At 52.3% G+C, this 21886-nt stretch overlaps 1 protein-coding gene across 3 annotated transcripts; it reads left to right on the plus strand.

Annotated features, from left to right (window-relative positions):
• The first annotated feature begins 717 nt into the window (after positions 1 to 717).
• On the plus strand, positions 718 to 20998 carry LOC111162829 (SEC14-like protein 2). Of its 3 annotated transcripts, XM_022551054.3 has the most exons (13): positions 719 to 883; positions 1280 to 1474; positions 3052 to 3127; positions 7811 to 7854; positions 8257 to 8316; positions 8550 to 8738; positions 9770 to 9865; positions 10033 to 10093; positions 10490 to 10573; positions 14046 to 14152; positions 14235 to 14374; positions 14522 to 14691; positions 19590 to 20944. In XM_022551054.3, exons 2-13 carry the CDS (start codon positions 1427 to 1429, stop codon positions 19718 to 19720), a joined length of 1206 nt encoding a protein of 401 aa, XP_022406762.1. In that variant the 5' UTR covers positions 719 to 883; positions 1280 to 1426; the 3' UTR covers positions 19721 to 20944. The 3 variants fall into 3 exon arrangements, with proteins under 3 accessions (XP_089750841.1, XP_022406762.1, XP_022406760.1); XM_022551052.3 differs by lacking the exon at positions 1280 to 1474 and having other exon boundaries at positions 19590 to 20976; XM_089894715.1 differs by lacking the exons at positions 1280 to 1474; positions 10490 to 10573 and having other exon boundaries at positions 718 to 883; positions 19590 to 20998.
• Positions 20999 to 21886: the final 888 nt, after the last annotated feature.

The following is a 21886-nucleotide window of genomic DNA, read 5'->3' on the forward strand; positions in this document are numbered from 1 at the left end:
AGTCTCATAAAAACAAGGGGAAGATTTAGGATTCAAACCCAGGTCTTCTGATTCCCAGAGAGGAAGCAATCCTCCATGCCAGCTGAGGGTGCCAGCACCTTATGAGCCTCTCAGAGAGCTGCGAAGGTCAGAAGCAGAGGACAGGGCTCTTGGTGGGAAGATGGGGTCTGGGCTTCCTTACCCCCCCTCAGCCTGCCTGCCCCGAAGGGGTAGGGGAAAGGCTGTTAACACTGAAAGGCCCCAAGCTGGGTTTGCAGCAGTGGTCCAAAATCCATGGCAGGACAGGAGGGCAGGGGCCCCAGAGAGAAAAGGCCAAGGCCACTGTCCTGCAGGCAGGGCGATGGCTAGACTTAGGGGTCCCCTAGTCCCCTACAGAGGCATCAGTCAAGCTTCCTCTCGTATTGGAGGGAGAGGTCCTGCACCGTGGGGACCTGATCTTAGAAGAGCTCATTAGATAGCACCTAGTTGGGGACAGTAAGGCCTAGAGAGTTCAGGTGTCTCCTCCAAGGTCACTAAGGGTGAGCTAAGGGTAAATTGGGGACTGGAACCCAGACTTCCCGTCCTTCTCATGTCTACCGGCCTCGGCCCGGGTGGGCACTCCTGCTCGCCTCCTGCTCAGGTCTCCGCTTCAGGAGGGCGGAGGGTACCCGCGTCAGACGCTCCTGCGCCCAGCGCATCTCTCCTACTCCGCCCCTTGGGATCCTTTAAGAGGCGGGGCTTGGCTGCCAACCGCGGCCCCGGCAAAAGGCTGGGACTTTACTCCCGCGGCGGAGAACGAGTCCGTGCTCTGTCTGCTGCCGCAACCGCCGCGCCCGGAGCCTGGGCCACGATGAGCGGCAGAGTCGGCGATCTGAGCCCCAGGCAGAAGGAGGCACTGGCCAAGGTGAGCCCTCACCCCGGCCCGGCCCCGCCCCGGGCGATGGCCCCCATCCTCTGGCGGCAGCGGGCTGGGAAGGGGCTGGGTGGGGGGCGAGCGCGGGTCCGCGGCGAGCGGCGGAAGGAGCGGCAGCCACCGCACCGAGCGGTCCGCGGCCACCCCCTCCCTCGCTCCCCTCCGTCCGCCGAGGGGACCCCGGGGAAGTTTGGTCGTCCCGGCCCCAGCCGCGAGCGAGCCCTTGGCGCTGCCACCTGGGAAGAAGTGGTTGCTTGGAAGCCCACGGAGGCAGCTGAGGGCACAAAGGCAACGTTCATTCTCGGGACTGGCAGCCGGGCCCTTGGGGCAGGGGCAGGGGCAGGGCCCTAGGTTTCCTCCCATTTCCGGGAGGTTTTCCTCTTGCAGGGGCAGTGGCACGATGGAAAGGGCCGGAGGGCTTCTTAGGAGACTTGGATGGCTCCTGCTCTGGCACCAAGTCTCTCTGCGACCTTGGGCAAAACCGGTCCTTCTCTGTTCGCTCCTTGAGGAAAGGAATTGAGGAGGTTGGACCAGATGATGTGGAAAGGAGCAGCTTCAAGTGCAAAGCCTAGGATCCTACCGGTGACTGACTGGGTTGGGGCTAGTTTGAGTTGAGACCAGCCCCCCACCCCGTCCTGCAACCCAGGCCCCTCCCGCAACCCAGGCCCCTCCCGGGCTGGGGACTTGGGCTGATGCTCTTCAAAAGGCAAGGAGGTAAGCCTAGCTTTGCCTTGGCGCCTGGGCAGAGGAGGGGGCAACAGTTCCAGAGCCGGACCCTTTCCCACCAGCTGGATCTCCCCTGCTGCCCTTGGGGAGAGAGGGAAGGTTGGCTGTTCTTGGAGCTGGAGCTGTTTGGGTCCAGTCTTAGGTCTGGAGCCTCCACAGCAGTTTTCCATTGCTGAGAAAGTGGTGGAGGGGGTGGGTGGTAGGTGTCTTCTGCCGTGGTAGTGGGGCAGAGGCTCCAGTCCCATGGAGGCCTTGCCCCAGGCTGGGCCTCCCCATCCCAGGGAGGCCGGGTAGGGAGGTTTCAGATTTTACTGCTGACCTGCAGGGGAAGTCAGGCAGAGAAGGGATTAGGTGGTGATTAAACTAGATATCAGGGGCTGGGTAGTGTCCTTGGTAAGGGGTGGCTTCATGCCAGTCTCCCTGGGGGTCTGGGAGCTGTTTGGGGGATGGGATGGTTTGAGTCCCTGGCAGACCTAGGCAAGGGGCAGAGGTGGCAGGTCCTCATTGATCCTCTCTGTGGCTGCCCTGTAGGGTCACTGACTAGGGAAAGGTGAGTGGCTGGGAGCAGGAGGCTTGGGGACAGCACAGCACATGGGGGCATGCTCACCTGCAGGGTAATGAGCAGTTGGAGGGGGCGTGGCCATCCTTGGGGTCACTGTCCAGCTCTCTTGTTTGGCACTCCCTACACTTTCCCCCATCATGGCTTCTGGCTGGAACTGTTCCCTCCACCTGGATTGCCCTCCTTCCTCCTCCTGCTGCCTTTGGAGTCCTTCAAGCCCAGCTCAAATGTCATTTTTTATATGAAGTAGTGTGAGACCACCCTCTTCCTGGCCCCAGTCAGCATCAAACTCTTCCTTCCCTCTACTCCCTGGACACATTGCTCACCATTCCATTACTAAGGGGACAGGCCATGGTGGAAAGAGTGCAGGCTCTGGCCTGGGACAGACCGGGGTTTGCATCCCAGCTCTGCTGATTACTAGCTGTCGACCTTGGGCATGTTACTTGGCCTCTCTGAGCTCTAATTACTTCATCTGTAAAATGGGAGCAGTAACATCTCTAGAAGAATGAATAAGCACCGAGGCCGGTGCTGGGCACACGAGGAATGCTTGGTAAACTTACGCTTTTGCTGTGACACACCCCAGAGTGTCTACTGTGGCAGTTAGCTGGGGGCAGTTCTGCCCAGCCATCACACTGGAGCGTGTAAGTGCGCACAGCCAGGCAGGGGCAGTGTCTTACTCCCTTCTCACCTCCTCCTGCTACTCAGCTCCCACCAGCATGACTGACAGAGTGTCTCACGCTGCTCAGGTGCTCAGCCAGTGTCTGCAGAGTTGACCCGTGCTGAGCAGGAGTCCAGCAAAAACCTCTATGGAGAGTCCCGGGCAGAGGGCGGTCAGGGTGGGACCTGCTACTCACCCAGCTGCCTCTCCCTACAGTTTCGGGAGAATGTCCAGGATGTGCTGCCCACTCTGCCGAATCCAGATGACTATTTTCTCCTGCGCTGGCTCCGAGGTGAGGAAAAAGGGGCTGCGGGATGCTGGGGCAGGGGCTTGGGCTGGGGAACAGAATAGCACCCTCTGGAAACCCTGCCCCAGGCAATCTCAGAATCTGGAGTATTCAACCTTCAGAACCAAAAGCGTTCTTGGCAATGATATAACCTCAACCCTCCTGTTGGATAGATAACGACACTGAGGCTCAGAGAGGTGAGGTAACTTGCCCCAAGTCGCACAGTGTTGAACTGCAGGCAGGGAGAGGACTAGAGCCAGGTCAGCTGACTCCCAGCCCGGTGCCCTTTCCATCCACTCGATGAATCTACTCTGCCAATGGATGTGGGGAAACAGGTTGAGGAAAAGCCAAGAAAGGCCCCAAGCTTGTGGGAAGTTGGAGGCAGAGCCAAGCTTAGAACCAGAGTCTTGGCCCGTGGGAGAGACTGGCCCTCTCTGTGGCAGCTTGAAGGAGGGGCAGAATGCACAGGGAACACGGTGGGTAGGGTTCAGCCTGACCTAGGTTAACAAAACTCCCCTCAAGCCATCATCTGGCTCCATGGCCCTGAGATCCATTCCAGCTCTGCCCTGGCCTGGCTCTGGTACCTGGTCCAGGGGTGAACATCTGTCCGAGGCTCCTCTCTGGGAGAGCTGGATGAGACAGGGTGCCCTGCCTATGGCAAGATGGGACATGAGAGTGCTATGCCCATGATGATGCAGTGTACACGTTTCTACTAGCATCAGGGTCAGACTCAACCCCATGTTGCAACTCCTGAAATCCTTCCGTTCTTTTCTTTCTCCTCCTCTCCTGTGATTCAAGTCATGTGCCACCCTCTCTGGTTCTTGTGACACACTTTTTTTTTGGCTTTGTAGAAACTTTAGTGCCAGACATAGAAATAATAGAGAAAATTCCTCTGTGTTAGATTAGCAGAGATTAAATCGTGATAACAGAATCAGAGCCCAAAATATTAAAGTATAAGTCATGGCCAATTACTTATTTATAGACACAGACACACACATGTATACCCTGCGAGTCTTGGGACAGGGGAAGAGATGTATTTTCCTTTTCTGTCCAGAAACTGAATAGAGCTGGCACACTCCTGAGAGGGTGATAGCTAGCAGGCCCGCCAGAGCAGGCCCTGTGTGCCTCTGAAAGTGCCACTTGCCCTTTTCCCTCTAAAAAGCTGTGAACTCCCCCCACCCCACCCACTCAGAGAGGGTGGAGAGGCAGCAAAGAGGCGGCGGTGGAGTCAGTCCAGAGCTGGAGGACATTTTGGCCCAGCCTTTGCTGAAGGGCTGTAGCTGGAAGGGGGCGGGTGGGGAGAGTGGGCAGACAGCGCTGCATTAAAGGGCCAGCTGCAAGATGATCAAACAAACTACCCAGCTACTGTGAGGTGGGGGAAGTGTGGTTTCAGAGAGCTGTTGAATTGAACAGCTTCGCAGCTCTTTTTTTATCTGAGAGACGGCTGGCCTGGGGCCCTGGTTTCCCAGGCACCCCAACTCCCCAGTCCTGGGATAACCCCTCTCTTTGCAGGAATATAGAAGAGTGCAGTTATCCTCATTTGCCAGATGAGAAAACTGAGGCTCAGAGAGGAGAGGGCACTTAGCTGAGGGCACACAGCTAATGTGAAGCAGAATCAGGGAGAAACCTAGGGCCCCTGATTCCCAGGCCATCATCCTCTCCAGTAAGCCACAGCTGCCTCCTGAAACCAAGCTCTGCCTCTTCAAACCAAGGAAATATCTCCTCTGCACTTTATTTGTGCCTCACATTTCCCTGGGCAGGAGCTCGGGCCTGGTCAGACTCTACTGTGAATTTCAATTAGGGTTTTTGTTGCCTTGCTTTTCTTTTCTTTTCTGTTTTTGCCACGCCGCACAGCTTGCGGGATTTTAGTTCCCTGACCAGAGATTGAACCTGGGCCCTCGGCAGTGAAAGCTCGAAAGCTCGGTGTCCTAACCACTGGACCACCAGGGAATTCCCCCTTTTTTTTTTTTTTTTTTCGAGAAACCTTTTCTTTTTCTCCTTTTCATCTAAAGGAAACATTTGCAAGGCACATGCCAGCCGAATGTCTTTGTCTAATCTAGGTGTGAGTGAGCACTGGGTTCTTCCCTTTCTTGAGTGAGCACTGGGTTCCTCCCTTCCCCCGACACAGGCTTGGCTTTCTGCTGGGCCCCAGGCCCGAGAGCACGCACACAGATCACTGCCTCCCCCTGAGTGGGCCTGAGCTCTGGGCACCCCAGCGAGGGGGCTCAGATGGCAAGATAAAACGAGGAGGTGGAGGAAACCTGTGAGCCTGGCAGAGCAGGTCTGAGTCTCTTTGTTTTCCAGGACAGGAAGAGATCAAATAAGAACCCAGGACAGCTTGCTCCCAGGCCGGCCTCTCTGGCAGTGCCCTAAGCCATGCTTTGAGCTGCCCCTGACCAGGGCGGCAGGAGCCCTGGAGAGGCATCAGGCCGGTACTGCCAGGGGCAATGGAAACTCGGGGAGGGCCCTAAAAGACCCTGGATGTTGGACCCCAGCAGCTAAAGGTTAACTGGAGAGCCTCCCTGAGATAAGGGGGCTCGAAGTTCACCACCACTCCTGTTCCCAAGGAAGATGACTCTCCTCACAGTTGGGCGTGTCCCTCCCATGGAGGATTCCCACTTTCAGGTCCAGCTGGGCTACCCCAACATGATAGCATGGTGCCTTGCATCTTCCAAGTGTTTCTAGCTCACTGGATGATTTGGCCAGAGATGTGCAGTATCTTGTCCAAGGTCAAACAGGAAGAAGGTGGAAGGGCTGAGATGCAAACCCAGATTATATTCCTCTGAAAGCTGCCCCCTGCTGCTACAATGGCATGTGAAGGGTGACCATGAGAAGGAACTTCCCAAGCGGGAAGGCTGCTCATTTCTGCAAACATGTGTCTAGCACACATGACAGGGTATGGCATTGGTCAAATCTCTTGTCGCATCCTTGGGTGCAGGAGAGTGGACTGCATTTCAGGGCAGCAGAGTCAGGGAATGTGCTCGGCCACTCCTGAAGAGCAGTGATTAAGGGGCTGGTGACAGTCCAGAGGGCAGCCTGTCTGGCCCAGGTTCCAGGGCTGTCAGCAGATCTGGATGTCAATCAGACCCACAGAGGACATACAGCTGGGAGGGACAGTTCATAGGTCAAATGGCAAAATTGGTCAGAATCTGGATCTCAGAAACTCTTTAAAAGATGAAATGCAGGGGCTTCCCTTATGGCGCAGTGGTTAAGAATCCGCCTGCCAATGCAGGGGACATGGGTTCGAGCCCTAGTCTGGGAAGATGACGCATGCCGTGGAGCAACTAAGCCCGTGCGCCACAACTACTGAGCCTGCGCTCTAGAGCCCGTGAGCCGCAACTACTGAGCCCGTGTCCCACCACTACTGAAGCCCGTGTGCCTAGAGCCCGCGCTCCACAACAAGAGAAGCCACGACAATGAGAAGCCTGCGCACCACAATGAAGAGTAGCCCCTGCTCACTGCAACCAGAGAAAAGCCTGCCTGCAGCAATGAAGACCCAACACAGCCAAAAATTTAAAAATTTAAAAAAAAAAAGATGAAATGCAGCTGGCCATAACAAGATGAAATCTGATAGGGATAGATCCAGAAAACCACCTCTCAACCTATGGGGTAGAGGCTTCATAAGCAGCACAGGTGAAAAGGATTTGGGGGTTTCAATTGACTGTAAGCTTCGCCTGAGTTAAGGGCCTGGCCTGTTGCCGAGAAAGTTCTTAGGCTTAATTGGAGAAGGGTAGGCAACACCTGTGCTCTGGACCACACACTTCAAGAGGGGCACTGGCAAACTGGAAAACATCCAAAGGGAAGTTGATGGACTTGAAACCAAGCTTTGAAGGATGGTTAAAGGATCCATGGACGGGCAGCATGATAGCAGGGAGCACTTAGGGTGGCAGCACAGAATTTGCGAGTATTGGAAAGGTGGTCACGTGGCTGAGGAAGCACCCCCACCCCTCCTCTCTGAATGTCTCTGTAGAGGGTCTCTGCTCAGTACAATAGTGAGGGCTGTGTGCAAATGGCAGCTTGGATTGTTTGGGAGCAGATGGCCTTGGCGGGCAGGGAGGTCTTTGTGTTCAAGTTTGAGCAGGACAGCATGTCAGGGTTTGTACATGAAATAGAGTTGAGCCAGGTGAACTCTAATTCTGAAACTTTCTGGGAACCCTGGGAGGACGAGGGCCCTCTGTGTCCCCCTGGGGTATGCATGGGTCCTTTGAGGATATGGCAAGGTTGACTGGAGGCTCATCTCCCCTCCATCCTACTGGAATGTTCTGCCAGTCCTGCCCCAGATTATGCGGCAGCTGTATTCATCTTTGAACTGCAGGTCAAGCTCTCAGGACTGGATGTTAGACCGTGGAGGAGATTAACTTTGTGGAAGGAGAAGGGTAAATGATAAGGGGGCCCAGGGTTTGCTTTCCCTGACAGGAGATAAGACCCTTCACCTGATTGCATCCACTAGGGTAAAACTCTTTTGACCCTGAACTTGCAATGCTGCCCCCACCTGCCCTGAACCTTGACCTGCTTTCCCCACAAGCCCAGGGGCTGTGGTGCTCTAGAAGCAGTGAATGTCCTCACATTAGCTTCTATATGTGGGGTGATCTGAGAGTCAGCGGGCGTTCCCGCACAGGAGCAGGGAAATCTTCCCATCCTTGGCGCCCAGGCTGCTATCCTAACCCTGACCATGTTTCCCTGTTATAGCAAGAAGCTTTGACCTGCAGAAGTCTGAGGCCATGCTCCGGAAGGTGAGACCCATTTGGCTCCGAAGCCCACTGTTGCCTCCATTTCTGCCCATCAGAATCACGCCGTGCTTGGACTTCTGTCCACCCCCTCCCACCCCGATCACCGCCTGTGGCTTATGTGACATATCTGAGTATTAGCCGACCGGTACTGCCTTATCCTCCAGGACAAAGTGCATTCCCTTCCCTGGAAACAGAGCTTTCATAGTTCTGGGCCGGCCAAGAATTATAATCTGTTCTGCTGAGATCTCTGAAATAGGCACTTCCTTCTTTTCCATTCCTGCTGGTTGCCTTCTCGTGACTTACCTGTGGTCCGGTGGTCTGTTCGTGCTGTCACCCATTGCTAGATGCCTGTTAAGGACCACCCCCTCCCCGCCCTGCTTTTTTAAAGCCCTCGTGTGTTTGCAGCATGTGGAGGTCCGAAAGCAAAAGGACATTGACAACATCATGAGCTGGCAGCCTCCAGAGGTGAGAACAGATTATCCCGCCCCACACCACGTGAGGTCTGTTAGACCCATGATCTGTATCCTGGGTCTATGGGACTGGGACCCTCAGAGGAAAGGTCTGACAATGCCAAGTCATTGAATGAGTATCCATTGGCACCCAGGGGCGGATGAACCCAGAGGAAGTCCCTGGACACCGGGAAGGTGTGGCTGCCCGGGGCCTGCTGACCAGGCGCCCCCATCTCTGTCTGGGCCCAGGTGGTCCAACAGTATCTCTCAGGGGGCATGTGCGGCTACGACCTGGATGGCTGCCCCATCTGGTACGACATCATTGGACCTCTGGATGCCAAGGGTCTGCTCCTCTCAGCCACCAAACAGGACTTGGTCAAGACCAAGATGCGGGACTGCGAGCTGCTTCTGTGGGAGTGCGCCTGCCAGACCGAAAAGGTGAGGGGACCAGCACGGCTGAAGAGGAGTTACGCCTGGTGGAGGTGGTCACGCAGAAGTGTGGGTGTCACACGTGGCTTTAAGGGCAGCTTTAGGCCCTGATGTTTAGATTTCATAGTGAAACTGCAGTTTTAGGGACTGATCTATGTTACTGAATTTTTATTTTTCCAAGTAAGGACTTAGAAAACACTAACCAGCTATTATTGCCATAATTAACCCACCAAGCTATAGGGACGGCATTGTCTCAGAATAAAGGGCCGTCCTTTAATTGAGTAAAGTTTAGCTTCATAGAAAACATGCTACGTTATCATTACTTTTCTTCCTTTATCTGGGCACCAGAGGAATCCTTGTCAGGGACCACCCTATCCTTGGACAAGTATTTGAGTGCCGCTGGTGTCAGTGAGCTCAGATTCTGTGCTTCCCTAACTCTGAATTCAGACAAAGCTAAGGACAGCTGATTCTCTTACTGGAATAAGACTGAAGAGCGAGGCAGAGCTGCCATGGTCCTTCCCCCTGCCCTCCTCCTCAGCAGTCGTAAAGATCCAGTGAGACCATGTGATACGTTTGGGGACATTTCAACAGTGTCATCCACATTCACTGAGAACCTAGTGTGCGCAGAGGCCCTGTGGGGCTGGGCACGCAGAGAAGCGTTAGAGATGCACCTTAAGGGCTTAGGTTGGATAGAGAGCATCTGTGCCTGCGAGATGAGTGGCTGCACGGGGTGCAGAGGACGAGGAGGGCCACCAGGTCAAACTGCAGAACAGAAGCGACTTCAGATGTAATCTAAGTTCATCCAGCTGTTTACTGGATGAGAACACGGAGATCTAAACGGGAAGGGTGACTTGTCTAGGCCACAGTTCCGGCCTGGGGTAATTATCTCGATTTGGAAAACCCTAGGTACGGCCCTGCTGGATCTGGCTGCAGTATGGGCGCAGGGTACGATCAGCACTTTCCCTGAACCGGGGTGGGCTTCTGTGTGTGTTGTGTGTGGGGCAGCCTGATGTGACTTTCTGCTCCTCTGTCCCCTGCAGACGGGGAACAAGATAGAGACCATCACCCTGATTTATGACTGTGAGGGGCTTGGTCTCAAACATCTCTGGAAGCCAGCTGTGGAGGCCTATGGAGAGGTGAAGGCCAGGGCTCGGGGGTGGTGGAGGGTGAGAGGTGAGGGTCGGGGGATGGGTTGGGAGGGTGGGTCCCTCTGCTAGGAGGCCCTGTGGGGTGGGGGAAGCCAGAGGAAGAAGGGCCTCCCTCCCTGGCACAGAGTTCTGAGCCCACTGGATTCTTTCCACAGTTTCTCTGCATGTTTGAGGAAAATTACCCCGAAACACTGAAGCGTCTTTTTGTCATTAAAGGTAAGTTGGCAACTACCTGTGATGCAGCCCAATGGGAAAGAGGGGCCAAAAATATTACTGGGACAGATTAAGGAGAGTGAAATAGAGTGAGCCGAAGTCGGGGGTGGAGGGTGGGGTCTTAGGACCTGTTCAGAAGACCGACCCATGATGTACGCAGACCACTTTGTAATTCACAAAGCTTTTAGTATTCGTTACCTCCTTCGAGCCACCGAGCCCCGTGAAAAAGGAAGACCATCCCCCCTGTACAGACAGGAAAGCTGAGCCTCACATAGGGCTGCCTGTGTGGGCTCCACAGCACCAGGGAGTGCATGGCCAGACACTGGGGGCTATGGTGGACACTGTTAGGGACAGAGTGGGGACTGCTCCTGGCCTCACATGGCCTGGTCTCTGTTCCAGCCCCCAAGCTGTTTCCTGTGGCCTATAACCTCATCAAACCCTTCCTGAGTGAGGACACTCGTAAGAAGATCATGGTCCTGGGGGGTGAGTAGCCCAGACCCTCCTCCGCTCCACGGCATGGCTGCAGCCCCGCTGGGGATGGCGTTAGAGAGCCAGAGCTGCCGGGGCAAAGGCTCCCTCTGCTGGTTTGGGAGCAGTGGGACCCAGGAGCAGGCTGGGCCGGAGCAAGGGGCTTCCTGTCTGTTTTCCTAAGAACTCTTTCTCTCAGACACTCTGGGGAAATTCAAAGATGAATGGAATGCCAGTCCTTGTCCTCAATAAGCTTGCAGTCAAACAGGAGACTTTTAAGAGAAAGCTAGGACACAAACTAGAAAAGGCATAGATGGACTTCCCTGGTGGCACAGTGGTTAAGAATCCACCTGCCAATGCAGGGGACACGGGTTCGAGCCCTGGTCCAGGAAGATCCCACATGCCATGGAGCAACTAAGCCCGTGCACCACAACTACTGAGCCTGCGCTCTAGAGCCTGTGAGCCACAATTACTGAGCCCGCATGCCACAACTACTGAAGCCCGCGTGCCTAGAGCCCATGCTCCGCAACAAGAGAAGCCACCGCAATGAGAAGCCCGCGCACTGCAACGAAGAGTAGCCTCTGCTCACCGCAACTAGAGAAATCCCACGTGCAGCAAGAAAGACCCAATGTAGCCAAAAAATAAATAAAATTCCTTTGAAAAAAAGAAAAGGCATAGATGCGGCAGAGAAGGGAGGTCACAGGAGCAGAGGTTGCTTTCAGTTGAGGGCAAGTACGCGTGGATTCATTGGATGGGCACCTGCTGTGTGCCCGGCCCTGGACTAGGTAGGTGTCAAGGCCACAAAGGTAAGACAGAGTCCCTTGAAGAGCTTGTGGCCTCTCGGAGAAGGGAGACACAAACAGATGTATATCAGCGCAAGATGTTACGTGTAAAAGAGAGGAGTTGAAAAGCCCATGGGAACACTGAGCAGGGGCACTCACCCCGCCCAGCCTGGGGAGGGGCGATGCCTCCCTCACCTGCGAGCTATGGAATGAGTAGGGTAGCCAGGTGAAGCAAGGCAGGAAGCTGTTGGGCAGAAAGAAGAACAATGAGCAAAGACCTTACACACCATGGCACGGGCAGCTGAAGAGGGCGCACGGCAGGGTGTGTGAGAGATGACGTGGAGAGGGAGCCAGGTGCCAGGAGCTGGGTCACAGAGAATCCAGGGCACTGTGTCGGGAAGCTGGGACACAACTCCACAGGCCACTGGGCACCAGAGAGGAGTTCCTGAGCCGGGGCAGGGGGTGGGGTACAGGACCTGATTCTCAGGACAGATACCAGTTTGTTTACCGCGGCCACAGCCCACGCACCAGGTGTTGCAAGCCTGAGCCACGGCGGGGGCTGTAGGGACGGAGAGGAGAGGGTGGATTTCAGACTTTCGTAGGAAGTGGAACAGCAGAACTCAATTGACTGGATGTAGGAAGGGAGGAAGAGAAATCTAGAATGGCTCCCTGGTATCTGGCATGAGTGACAGCATTGCAGTCATTCTGATGCAGTTAGTTCCACTGGGGAATAATACAGTCAGAAGGAAAGGCTTGAAGTTGAGTTCTAGGAGTCTGTGAGGTGTACACATGTTGGGGATGCCTGGGCCTGAAGCTTAGCAGCAAACTCCAGTCTGGAGATTTGGAGTTTTAGATAGAGACAGCAGCTAAAACCTTGAGAGGAGGTAAGACTGCCCACAGAACAGAGGCTGAAGCCTGGGGAATATCCAGGCTCAAGGGCATGAAGAGAAAGAGGAGCCCACCAGGGAGTGAAGAAGCGATTGCGAGGTTGGCGGGGAAGCGAGCAGACAAACACTGGATAGGCAGGGCAGCAGGAGAACATCAGGGGACGAGGGGAAGCCAGCAAGGAAGACCCATGGGAATCAAGCCAGCCAGAGACAGGCAGGAGTCGAGTTTGGCTGGAGCGTGATGTGGGGTGGTGGGAGAAAAGCCTAGAAAGGGAGATTGGGACTGGCTCGTGGACGGCTTAATGCCACCTGTGGAGTTGAACTGGGGGTAGGGAATTCTGAAGGTTTCTGAATGTTCACCTTCAGGCACCACATTGAAAGTGGAGGTTTTCCAAATGTGCGCTGAGCCTGGGTGTGGTGCAAAGCAGTCTGGAAAGCACAGGACCTCTGGGTGCTGGTCCTGGCTCTAGTGCAACAAATTCTGTCCTTGTAGCCTCAGTTCCTCTCTGTGAGATGGGAAGAATCCTCCTGGCCTTATTCCAACCCTCCAGCTGAACTGGGTGAAGAAACAACGTCTGAGGAAAAGGCTCTAATGATTTTTGGCTTTTCTGTGGCTGCCACCCACCATGAGCATGAGCCAGTTCGGTTTCCTGGCAGCGGGGCTGCAGAGGAGGTTCAGTCAGTTCCCCCACCCACACCTGAAACCCTTTCAACCAAACCCGCCTCGGGCTGGGAAGGTACCGGATCTTCAATAGAGGAGGGGAGAAATTCACCCTGGGCTGGTCACTGGTACTCAGCACAGATTAAAGCACCCCTGGAGTTGCATGGTCTCAAGTCCCTAGAAATCTGAAGGCTGGGAGACCCTGGACCATCCCTGTGGGTTTACAGGCAGCACCAGCCACAGAGGATGCTCGGTGGTACCCTGTGACCTGGAGCTGCTCTCTATATCTGGTCTCTGTCGTCAGCATGGAAAGGTTTCCATCCAGTATCAAAATATTGTCCTTGGCTGATACTTGTTTAGGAATCTGGCAGAGAAATGGATCTCAGCCTTGGTTGCACTTGAGGCAAACTCTCCTAGTCAGGAAAGGGCTTGGTTATTTAAAGAAAAAAAAAAAAAAAACCAAATCACTGGTAGCCAAACAGCCTACAAAACAAGAGAAGTGAAACTGTGGCTGGGGTAAAGCCAAGGGAGCCCATTTAAGGGGTCGGTCTACAGTGACGCATTCATTCAATAAATCACGAGTGAGCACAGTAGGTGACAGTGGTCATGCCCTCACGCTCAGTCTAACTAGGGCAGATCATGTTGACTGCCCTCCTGCCTGCCACATGCGCTGTTACCTCTGCGTGGAATGCCCTCTCCTCCTTTCTTTGTTCCCTCCTGCTTGCACTTCAAATATTTGTATCCCCTCTTCCTGGGAGTGATAATACACTCTCATACAGGTACGGCATTTTACAGTTTACAACAAACACCCTCTCAAGTACTTAGTTCACTTCACTCCCACCATAACCTTGCAGGGCAGGAGGAACTAGGCTCAGAATGAAGTGATTTATTTGCCTCAGGTCGCTTCGCTGGCCAGAGGCAGTGGGGACAGGACCTCTGTCTCCTGCTTCCTGGTCCAGAACAGGGCAGTCATCTGGGTGACAGCTCCTCTTGAACCCCCGGAAGAGCTGTGCGCACATCCTGTGCTCCCAATGCCCATGTTTTGTGTGCAGGGGCAGACAGGTTTTTTCTGCCTCTTTTGTGTAGACTGCCAGGGCTGTGATGAACTCCTGCCCTGGTGGTGATCCTTTTCTCTCCTTCCTTCCCTCTCCTGCCAGCAAACTGGAAGGAGGTTTTACTGAAATATGTCAGCCCTGACCAGCTGCCTGTGGAGTATGGGGGCACCATGACTGACCCTGATGGAGACCCCAAGTGTAAATCCAAGGTATGGGCTGCCAGGGGCCGGAGGTGACCAGGGACACCTGGCTCAAATGCACATTCCAGCTCACTCCGTGTTCTGCTTCTAGATCAACTATGGGGGTGACATCCCCAAGAAGTATTACGTGCGAGACCAGGTGAAACAGCGGTACGAACACAGTGTGCAGATTTCCCGGGGCTCCTCCCACCAAGTGGAGTATGAAATTCTCTTTCCAGGCTGCGTCCTCAGGTAGGGTTCTGGACCCTTCCAGGAGACCTGAGCCTTCTGGCCATAGGTGCTGGCGGTGGGCTGGGGTGGGAGAAGCCCTGGTGGCAGGACCCCAGAGAGGGAACATGCAGACGGAATCATGTCTAAGTGGGTGGGTGTCCCCTGCAGGTGGCAGTTCATGTCGGATGGTTCGGACATCGGTTTTGGGATTTTCCTGAAGACCAAAATGGGGGAGCGGCAGAGGGCAGGGGAGATGACAGAGGTGCTTGCCAACCAGAGGTACAATGCCCACCTGGTCCCTGAGGATGGGACCCTCACCTGCAGCGATCCTGGCATCTGTAAGTCTCTCTGTCTTGGCTCGAAGCCCCTGCTCTAGCTGTTTGCCCGGGAGGTCCCTCTTTCTCCATGGATTTAAGTTCTCACACTGTTAGAACTAGAAGTGGAGCTCCATCAGTTTCAACCTCTCTTGCATAGGTGAGGAAACCTAGGCCTGGAGAGGTGAGCTGACAGGCTCAAGGTGACCTGGTCCAGGTGTAACTGGGGCTGTGACTGCCACTAGACATTTCCTGGGGATGCGCCCTCCCCAGACATCAGAGAGGCAGAACACGTTACGTAGGTGTAGGGATCACAGGGTGAGCAGAGTGCTGACAAACCTAGCCTTGACTCTGCTGAACTTCACTCATCTCCAAGTTGATCAAAAAATGGCCACAGAACATGAACAGGAAGTTTACCCAAGAGGAATAAGAATGGCAAATAGACATTTGAAAAGGTGTTTAACCTCACTTAGCTTTGCAATATCGATTAAATTCCCTTTGACTCAGCAATTCTACCTCTGGAAATTTATTGTACAGAAATATTTACACAAAAACACAAAGATATAGGTACATGGATGTTCCTAGCAGTTTGGGAAACTGATAATAAACTAAATGGCCTTAAGAAGGTCTTGTTAAATAAATTATGGTCCATCCATATAATGGAATACAGTATATGCATTAAAGAGAATAAACTGACATATAAGATGTCTGATACATGTTAAAAAAAAAATAAAGCATAGACTTAGCATATATAGTGTATACTCACTTTGGCTAAAAAAGGTCAAAAGAATTCTGGGGTTGGCCGCTTTCACCTTCTGAGATGGCCCACACTCTGTCTGTGGAGTGTGTTTCTCTAAATAAATTCACTTCTTACCTATCAAAAAAAAAAAAAGAGAATTCTGGGGACTCTGCTAATGCTAATGGTGGTAGGAAGCTTATAGAGGGCTTTCGTTTCTTTATACTGGCCCTGCAAATACAGTTTATGTTACAAAGAACATGTACTATATTTATAAGCAGAAAAATCACATACACGCACACACAAAACCCCCATCAAATCTCGTTTCCCCTCTGTCTGAGCCAAGGGGCCAGGCATGGAAAATCAGTGACAGCAAGGGCTTTGTCATCAAGCTGAGACGGACTTGACCACTGACTAGTCCTTAGGCAAGTGACTTGGCCTCCCTGAGCTTCAGTTTCCTGATTGCTACAATGGGGATCAAATTCTCTACCTCATAGGGACACCTGATGATGAAATGCGATCAGGTCTGTGCAGCACTTAGCGTAATGCCTGCCACGCAGCACTCAGCGCACTGTGGCCACCATTATTATCATTAGGGCAAAACCTGGGGGAGAAGGGCCACTGGGCCACCATTATTATCATTAGGGCAAAACCTGGGGGAGAAGGGCCACTGGGCCACCATTATTATCATTAGGGCAAAACCTGGGGGAGAAGGGCCACTGGGGAGATAGTGCCAGAGATGGGAGAAGCCCTGCGCCCTGTTTTCATGGCAGCACTGCCAGAAGTCTGAACTAGCCCCACAGATGTCTTGGCCTCTGTACTTGTCCACACCATTGCCCCAACCTCAGATCCTGTGTCCTCCCCCACAGCCCAAGCAACCTCAGTCTCCACCGCCCCCTCCTCACATATACTCTGTGGTCTGGCCCCCCAGGGAGAAGTATTCTTGTTAGTGAGCTGTCCGGTCCTGAGGGAGAAGGCGGTATACTGTGTGCTTCATCAAGAACAAGGCTTAGCACCAGCCCAGACACTGTCATCCTCAGAGCATAAAGCATTTTGTACATATAAGCTTGAATTTCTCTTTTAAAGGACAGGGAAGCTGAGGTATAGAGAGGGGATGTTATCTCTCCCACAGCGTAGCCTGCATAGACACCAAGAAACGGAGACAGGAGAGAATCCTAGGGTCCCGGTACAGGATCTCGTGACCATAGACTACCCTAGAGATGATCATGTGACAGAGGAGAGAGTGGGGTCCCAGACCTGGGAAGTAATTTACCCAAACTCAGCAGAGACCAAACCGTTTTCCAGCGCTGCCCACTACCTCTCTGTAGTACCATGAACCCTTTAACATAATCAGGCTTAGGTTTGCAAATCCCAAATTATAGTTCCCCTTGGATACATTCCCAGATGGAATGTTTATCTGCTTGTGAGGGCTTGACTGGGAGATTCCACTTTTTTTTCTCCCAACTAATATTTCCTGAGGTCCTGAGTGTAGAGTACTCTTCTAGGAAAGAAAAAGATTCAGAAAAAAAGATCTGGAGCGTGCAATGTGGTCTAGAAGAGCTGAAGCACTGTAGGAAGGTTAAACAGCCCCTCTAGGCACCAGAAGACCCGGTTTCTGAGTCCAGCTTTGCCAGTAACTCTCCGAGTGTCTCTAATTAGATTTTGCTCTCTTTTTCCTTAAAATGAGGGGAGTAGGCTACAGCAGATCTTAATCTGGGGTCTATGATTCTAAATCTTTAGTGATTTAGATCTTTAAAGACAGTGATTCTAAATCTTTAAAGACCAAACACCTCCCTTTTATAATAAGTGGTGTCTAATGTCCCCTTTACTACTCTGAAATGAAATTCATAGATATTATAACCACCTACACACATAATTAAAAAGTCAATATACTCTCCTATCTGGAATATAAAAGAGAAATAAAAGGACACTAAGAATATATATGTTTTCTCAATACATAAATGAGAGGGCACAGTTACCCCCAGCTCCTCCTCTCTTCAGAATGGTGACTTTCCCATTGGGAACCACTGCCCCAGAGGGTCCATGATGGGCTCCATGGGATCTGAAATTGTATGCTTTCATCAGATTCTCAGGGGGGTCAGTTCCCCAACAAAAGTGAAGGAGCCCCAGCCTGGAGGATCTCTGGGGCCTCTACAAGTCTGTGAGTACATGATTAGTGTCAAAATGAACCACTTCCCTCGGGCCTGGGCGTCACAACAGCCCCTTCCTTGTTTCTGAGGGCAGAACATCATGCTAGGCAGAGTCATCTCAATCCTGATGCTTGGTCCAAGGAGCTCAAAGACTTCTTCTCTAGCACGACTGACTCTGGTTGCTAAGGCTCTGTCATCCAGGTCAGAGAGGAAGCTTCCCTCTTTCCAGAGGCACCACTGGTCCTGAAAGACCTCTGGCTCAGAGAGAAAATCAATGACTATTACTCACTTCACACCATGAAGAAAAGGGTGAGTGGTGTGTCTACCCTCAGTCTAAAACTATGCATTTTATCCAGGGGCAGAAAAGGGGAAAGGTTAAATCTCAGGATTAAATGCACAGGGTTTTTTTGGCTGGGAAAAGTTAGCGAAGACCAGGATAGGGAAGGGGCAGAGCTAGTGTTTTTGTTTTCCCACTCTGTTCTTTGGAAGGGGTGTTTGACTGGAATGGAAAAACTTCTCAAAAAAAGAAGGGTTAGATTAAAAGCAGTCTGTTCCTTGGCCAAGGGTTGGAAGCCTTTTCTGCCAACTGCATGCCCATTTTCTCTCCCCAGAGGAAACCACTAACAGATCTTGTGTATTATCCTACCAAATATTTTCCATCCCTTTAGAAGCATTATGTGTTTCCATAATATACAGGACATGTGCCCACCCATATACATTCATAGGAATTATATATGTTATTCAGTGTATATTTGAAGGAATTTTGAAATTGTAAAACTTGTCAATGTAGGTAGACCAAGTAACAAAGCCAAAAAAAATTTTTTTTACATATATTAACAAAAATGTTAGAAATGGTTTACAAATTGTTCTGCAACTTGCTTTTTTTAGCCTAAGGATATATTGTCACTAGTTTCCCCAGTCACTTCTATGAAGCTCACCTCTTTCTTTTTATACAGAATAGTATTTCAATAAAAACTTTTAAAGCAATTCTTCTTTGAACATTTTAGTTTTCCTCATCTTTTATTACTACAAATAGGGGTGTATTGAGCATCTTTGTCCATTTATCTTTCTGTGGGATAAGTTTCTGGTTCAAAAGTTTGCATATTTTGGGCTTCCCTGGTGGCGCAGTGGTTGAGAATCTGCCTGCTAATGCAGGGGACACGGGTTCGAGCCCTGGTCTGGCAGGATCCCACATGCCGTGGAGCAACTAGGCCCATAAGCCACAACTACTGAGCCTGTGCATCTGGAGCCTGTGCTCTGCAACAAGAGAGGCCGCGATAGTGAGAGGCCCGCGCACTGCGATGAAGAGTGGCCCCCACTTGCCACAACTAGAGAAAGCCCTTGCACAGAAACGAAGACCCAACACAGCAAAAATAAATAAATAAATTACGAAACTCCTACCCCCAACATCTTCTTTAAAAAAAAAAAAAAGTTTGCATATTTTACCTTTTGTCAGAAACTGAACAGGATTAGGCTTTCTAGGGCCCACGTCAGGCAGCAATGCAGGCCAGAGGGAAATTCCAGCTCCATCCCTTCCTCACTGTGTGACACAGTGACTTTCTTTTTATATAACACAGTACTAATGCTGAACTCAAGAGTTATTGTGAATAATATATATAGATTGCCATACCAGTATTGAGTCACATAAATAGCTGTTGCTACCATTACTATTATTATTATAATAACTACTGCTGCAACTAATTCTACTCCCTCCTTTCAAGACCCAGTTCAAGCTCTAACTCCTTTAAAAAGCCTTTCACACAATTTCAGTCTACAGAGCCCCCTCGTTCCAAGCTGTTACAGACGTGACTGTCTCTGCCACTCATCTGGCACTTGGCATGTTCTGTCTTATATATTTTTCTCTTCATGAACATATTGTAACCCAGCTAGACTAGGTTTCAGAAGGTGAAGGACCATTGCTTATGCTACCTTCAGCCTCATTACCTACCACACTGCCTTGCTCAGTCAACCAAAATCACTGTGTCTAAGCTCTTTGTCAGAATTGCCTGAATGTCTGTTTTTTCCCCTCCTCTCAGATGTCCTGCGGTTTGACAACACCTACAGCTTCATTCATGCAAAGAAGGTCAGTTTCACCGTGGAGGTCCTGCTTCCAGACAAAGCCTCAGAAGAGAAGATGAAACAGCTGGGGACAGTCACCCCAAAGTAACGCCTCCTCCCACAGCAGGCCTGGCTCCCTCAGCGTCTCCCTGTCAGTTTCTATCCCTTGTAGCAGTCATTTCCCCAGCACTCTGACGCCCAAAGAAACTGGGCTAGAAGAAAGACCTCGGGGCTGGATCTGGGGAGCCTTCATTTCAGAATTAGGAAGAGGGAGACTAGCTGGAGTGGGCCTCCTTGCCTCTCAAATTACTAAGGAGTCCCCAGGGGCTGGGCACCGTGACAGCATCTGTCTTATAAGCTTTGCCAACTTCACCTGTCCAGTGACAGATGAGACAGGAAGAGGGGAACCATGGGGTGGCAGGGAGGAAATTAGGAAAAAGGGGAGAAATTGAGACCTAACACTTCAGGGAAGCCAGCTGCAGGGGAGGAACTTGCTCCCAAATGAACATGTAAGTCTAGATCATAATGAGGAATAGCAAGGTAGCCGGTTGCTAGAGTTATGGTGGGGGTCTGAGGCTCTTCTGAACTTTCTACCCAGGCTAGGATCTTTTGGCTTTTCCCAAGTCTTGGGAGGGGGCCCGAGTCAGCATAGGTCTTCCCTTTCAAGGGTAGACAGGCAGGCCTCTCCCTCACCTCGAGGAATCCAGCAGTTCCTGGGTCCCACTGGCTGCCTCTTTAATTACTGATTGTCAGTGACTCAGAGCTTCCTGGGACAGTGAGCTTTGGTACCCAGCCACTGTCCTTCAGTGCAAACAAAGCACAGGAAGTTACCTCCAGGGATCCCAGCTCCGTGAAGGGCCAGGGAGGCTGGCGGTGGGTGTGAGTCCTGAAGCTTCCACCCCTCAGAAACCCAGGCCCTGACCCATCCTGGGAAGATGGTCTGGCCAAGCTGAGGGAGCAGGAGTCAGGGGCAAGGCCGGAACTGACAGGAGTCCCCGAGGCCGCATGGGTCCCAGCCAGACCCCTCAGGAGGATATCCTGACCTTGGTTTACAGCGCTCTGTTAGGAAAAGTAACCAATGAATAAAGAACGTTCAGCGCGCAGGGCGTGGAAGTCAGCGCCTTCCGCCTCGCTCCTCACAGTTACTCACACACGCAAACTTCCGCCGCGGGGTGCCAGCTTCTCCCCTTCAATAAGCGGAGCGCATGCGCAGAAGCCATCTGCTAGTCTCCTTCCGTGCGCTGACGGCGTCCTGACGGCCTGCTCGCCCCCTGATTGGCCCAGCCGGTGGGCCGTCTTCCGCCATTTTTGCTAAGGGCACTAAGGGTGCACCTGACCATCTTAACGGTCAGGACGGAGACCCCGCCCAACTCGGGCTTCTCAGAGCGCGCCAAATAGTGCGGGTCTGGCAAGCGCGCGCGCGGCGCCTGCGGTGGGCCTGGATTGGGAGGGTCACGGAGAAGCGACGATCACGTGGCTTTAGGGACCGTCTCCTAATTCCGCGCAGGCACTGCCAGTGTTTCAGGGGTTGAGGATCACTGAGTCGCGATCCCAGCTTCCTGCGAGATCCCAGCTGACCTGGCTGCCCTACATGATCCTACAGTGATGAAGACTCCCAGGGCTGAAACCAGGGACCTCAACAGGGAGGCTGTGACCTTTATTTGATGATAATAAAGCTAATTCTTTAATGAGCGCCTCCTGGGTACCAGGCAACAGCCCTGTGTTTATCGCCTTATTGCAAGGATTCAAGGAATTAATACATTCAGAGCGCATACACAGAAAGCCTGGTACAAGTGTACGCTCAGTAAATCTTGGCTACTCTTGTTTCTTACAGGCGTGGCTGACAGTTCATAGGCGGCACAATTAGCATTTGAACCCAGGACTGCCTGTCTTTAAAGGCTGGGCCTTTGCTCGCTGGTACCCCCAAAGGATTCACAGAGCTTTAGTGAAGTGCACTTATTCCTCACATGGGTAAACTGAGGTGCAGCAGGGGAAGAGTTTACTCTTTAGTAATCAACAACCCCACGTCCTCTCATTCTGTTCTCATTTCCCTGAAGTCTTGTACCCCAACCCTGTTTCCCTGGCCTCATTCGTTCATTCGTGGTCCTACCCCGAAGAGGCTCGGTCCAGTTAGACTCCAGTGCTTGATAGATGAGCATGGGGTAGGGACTCCTAAGAGTCCAAGCATCCACATCACCAGGGTTCTCACCATTCGCTCCCCCAGCCTCATTTACTCAGCTCACCTTAGGAGCAAGGGAACTGGAGCTGCACTGCC

This window comes from Delphinapterus leucas, chromosome 14 (assembly GCF_059928025.1).
Source record: "Delphinapterus leucas isolate spDelLeu-1000000601 "Yukka" chromosome 14, BTC_Dleu_Yukka2, whole genome shotgun sequence".
NCBI lineage: Eukaryota > Metazoa > Chordata > Mammalia > Artiodactyla > Monodontidae > Delphinapterus > Delphinapterus leucas.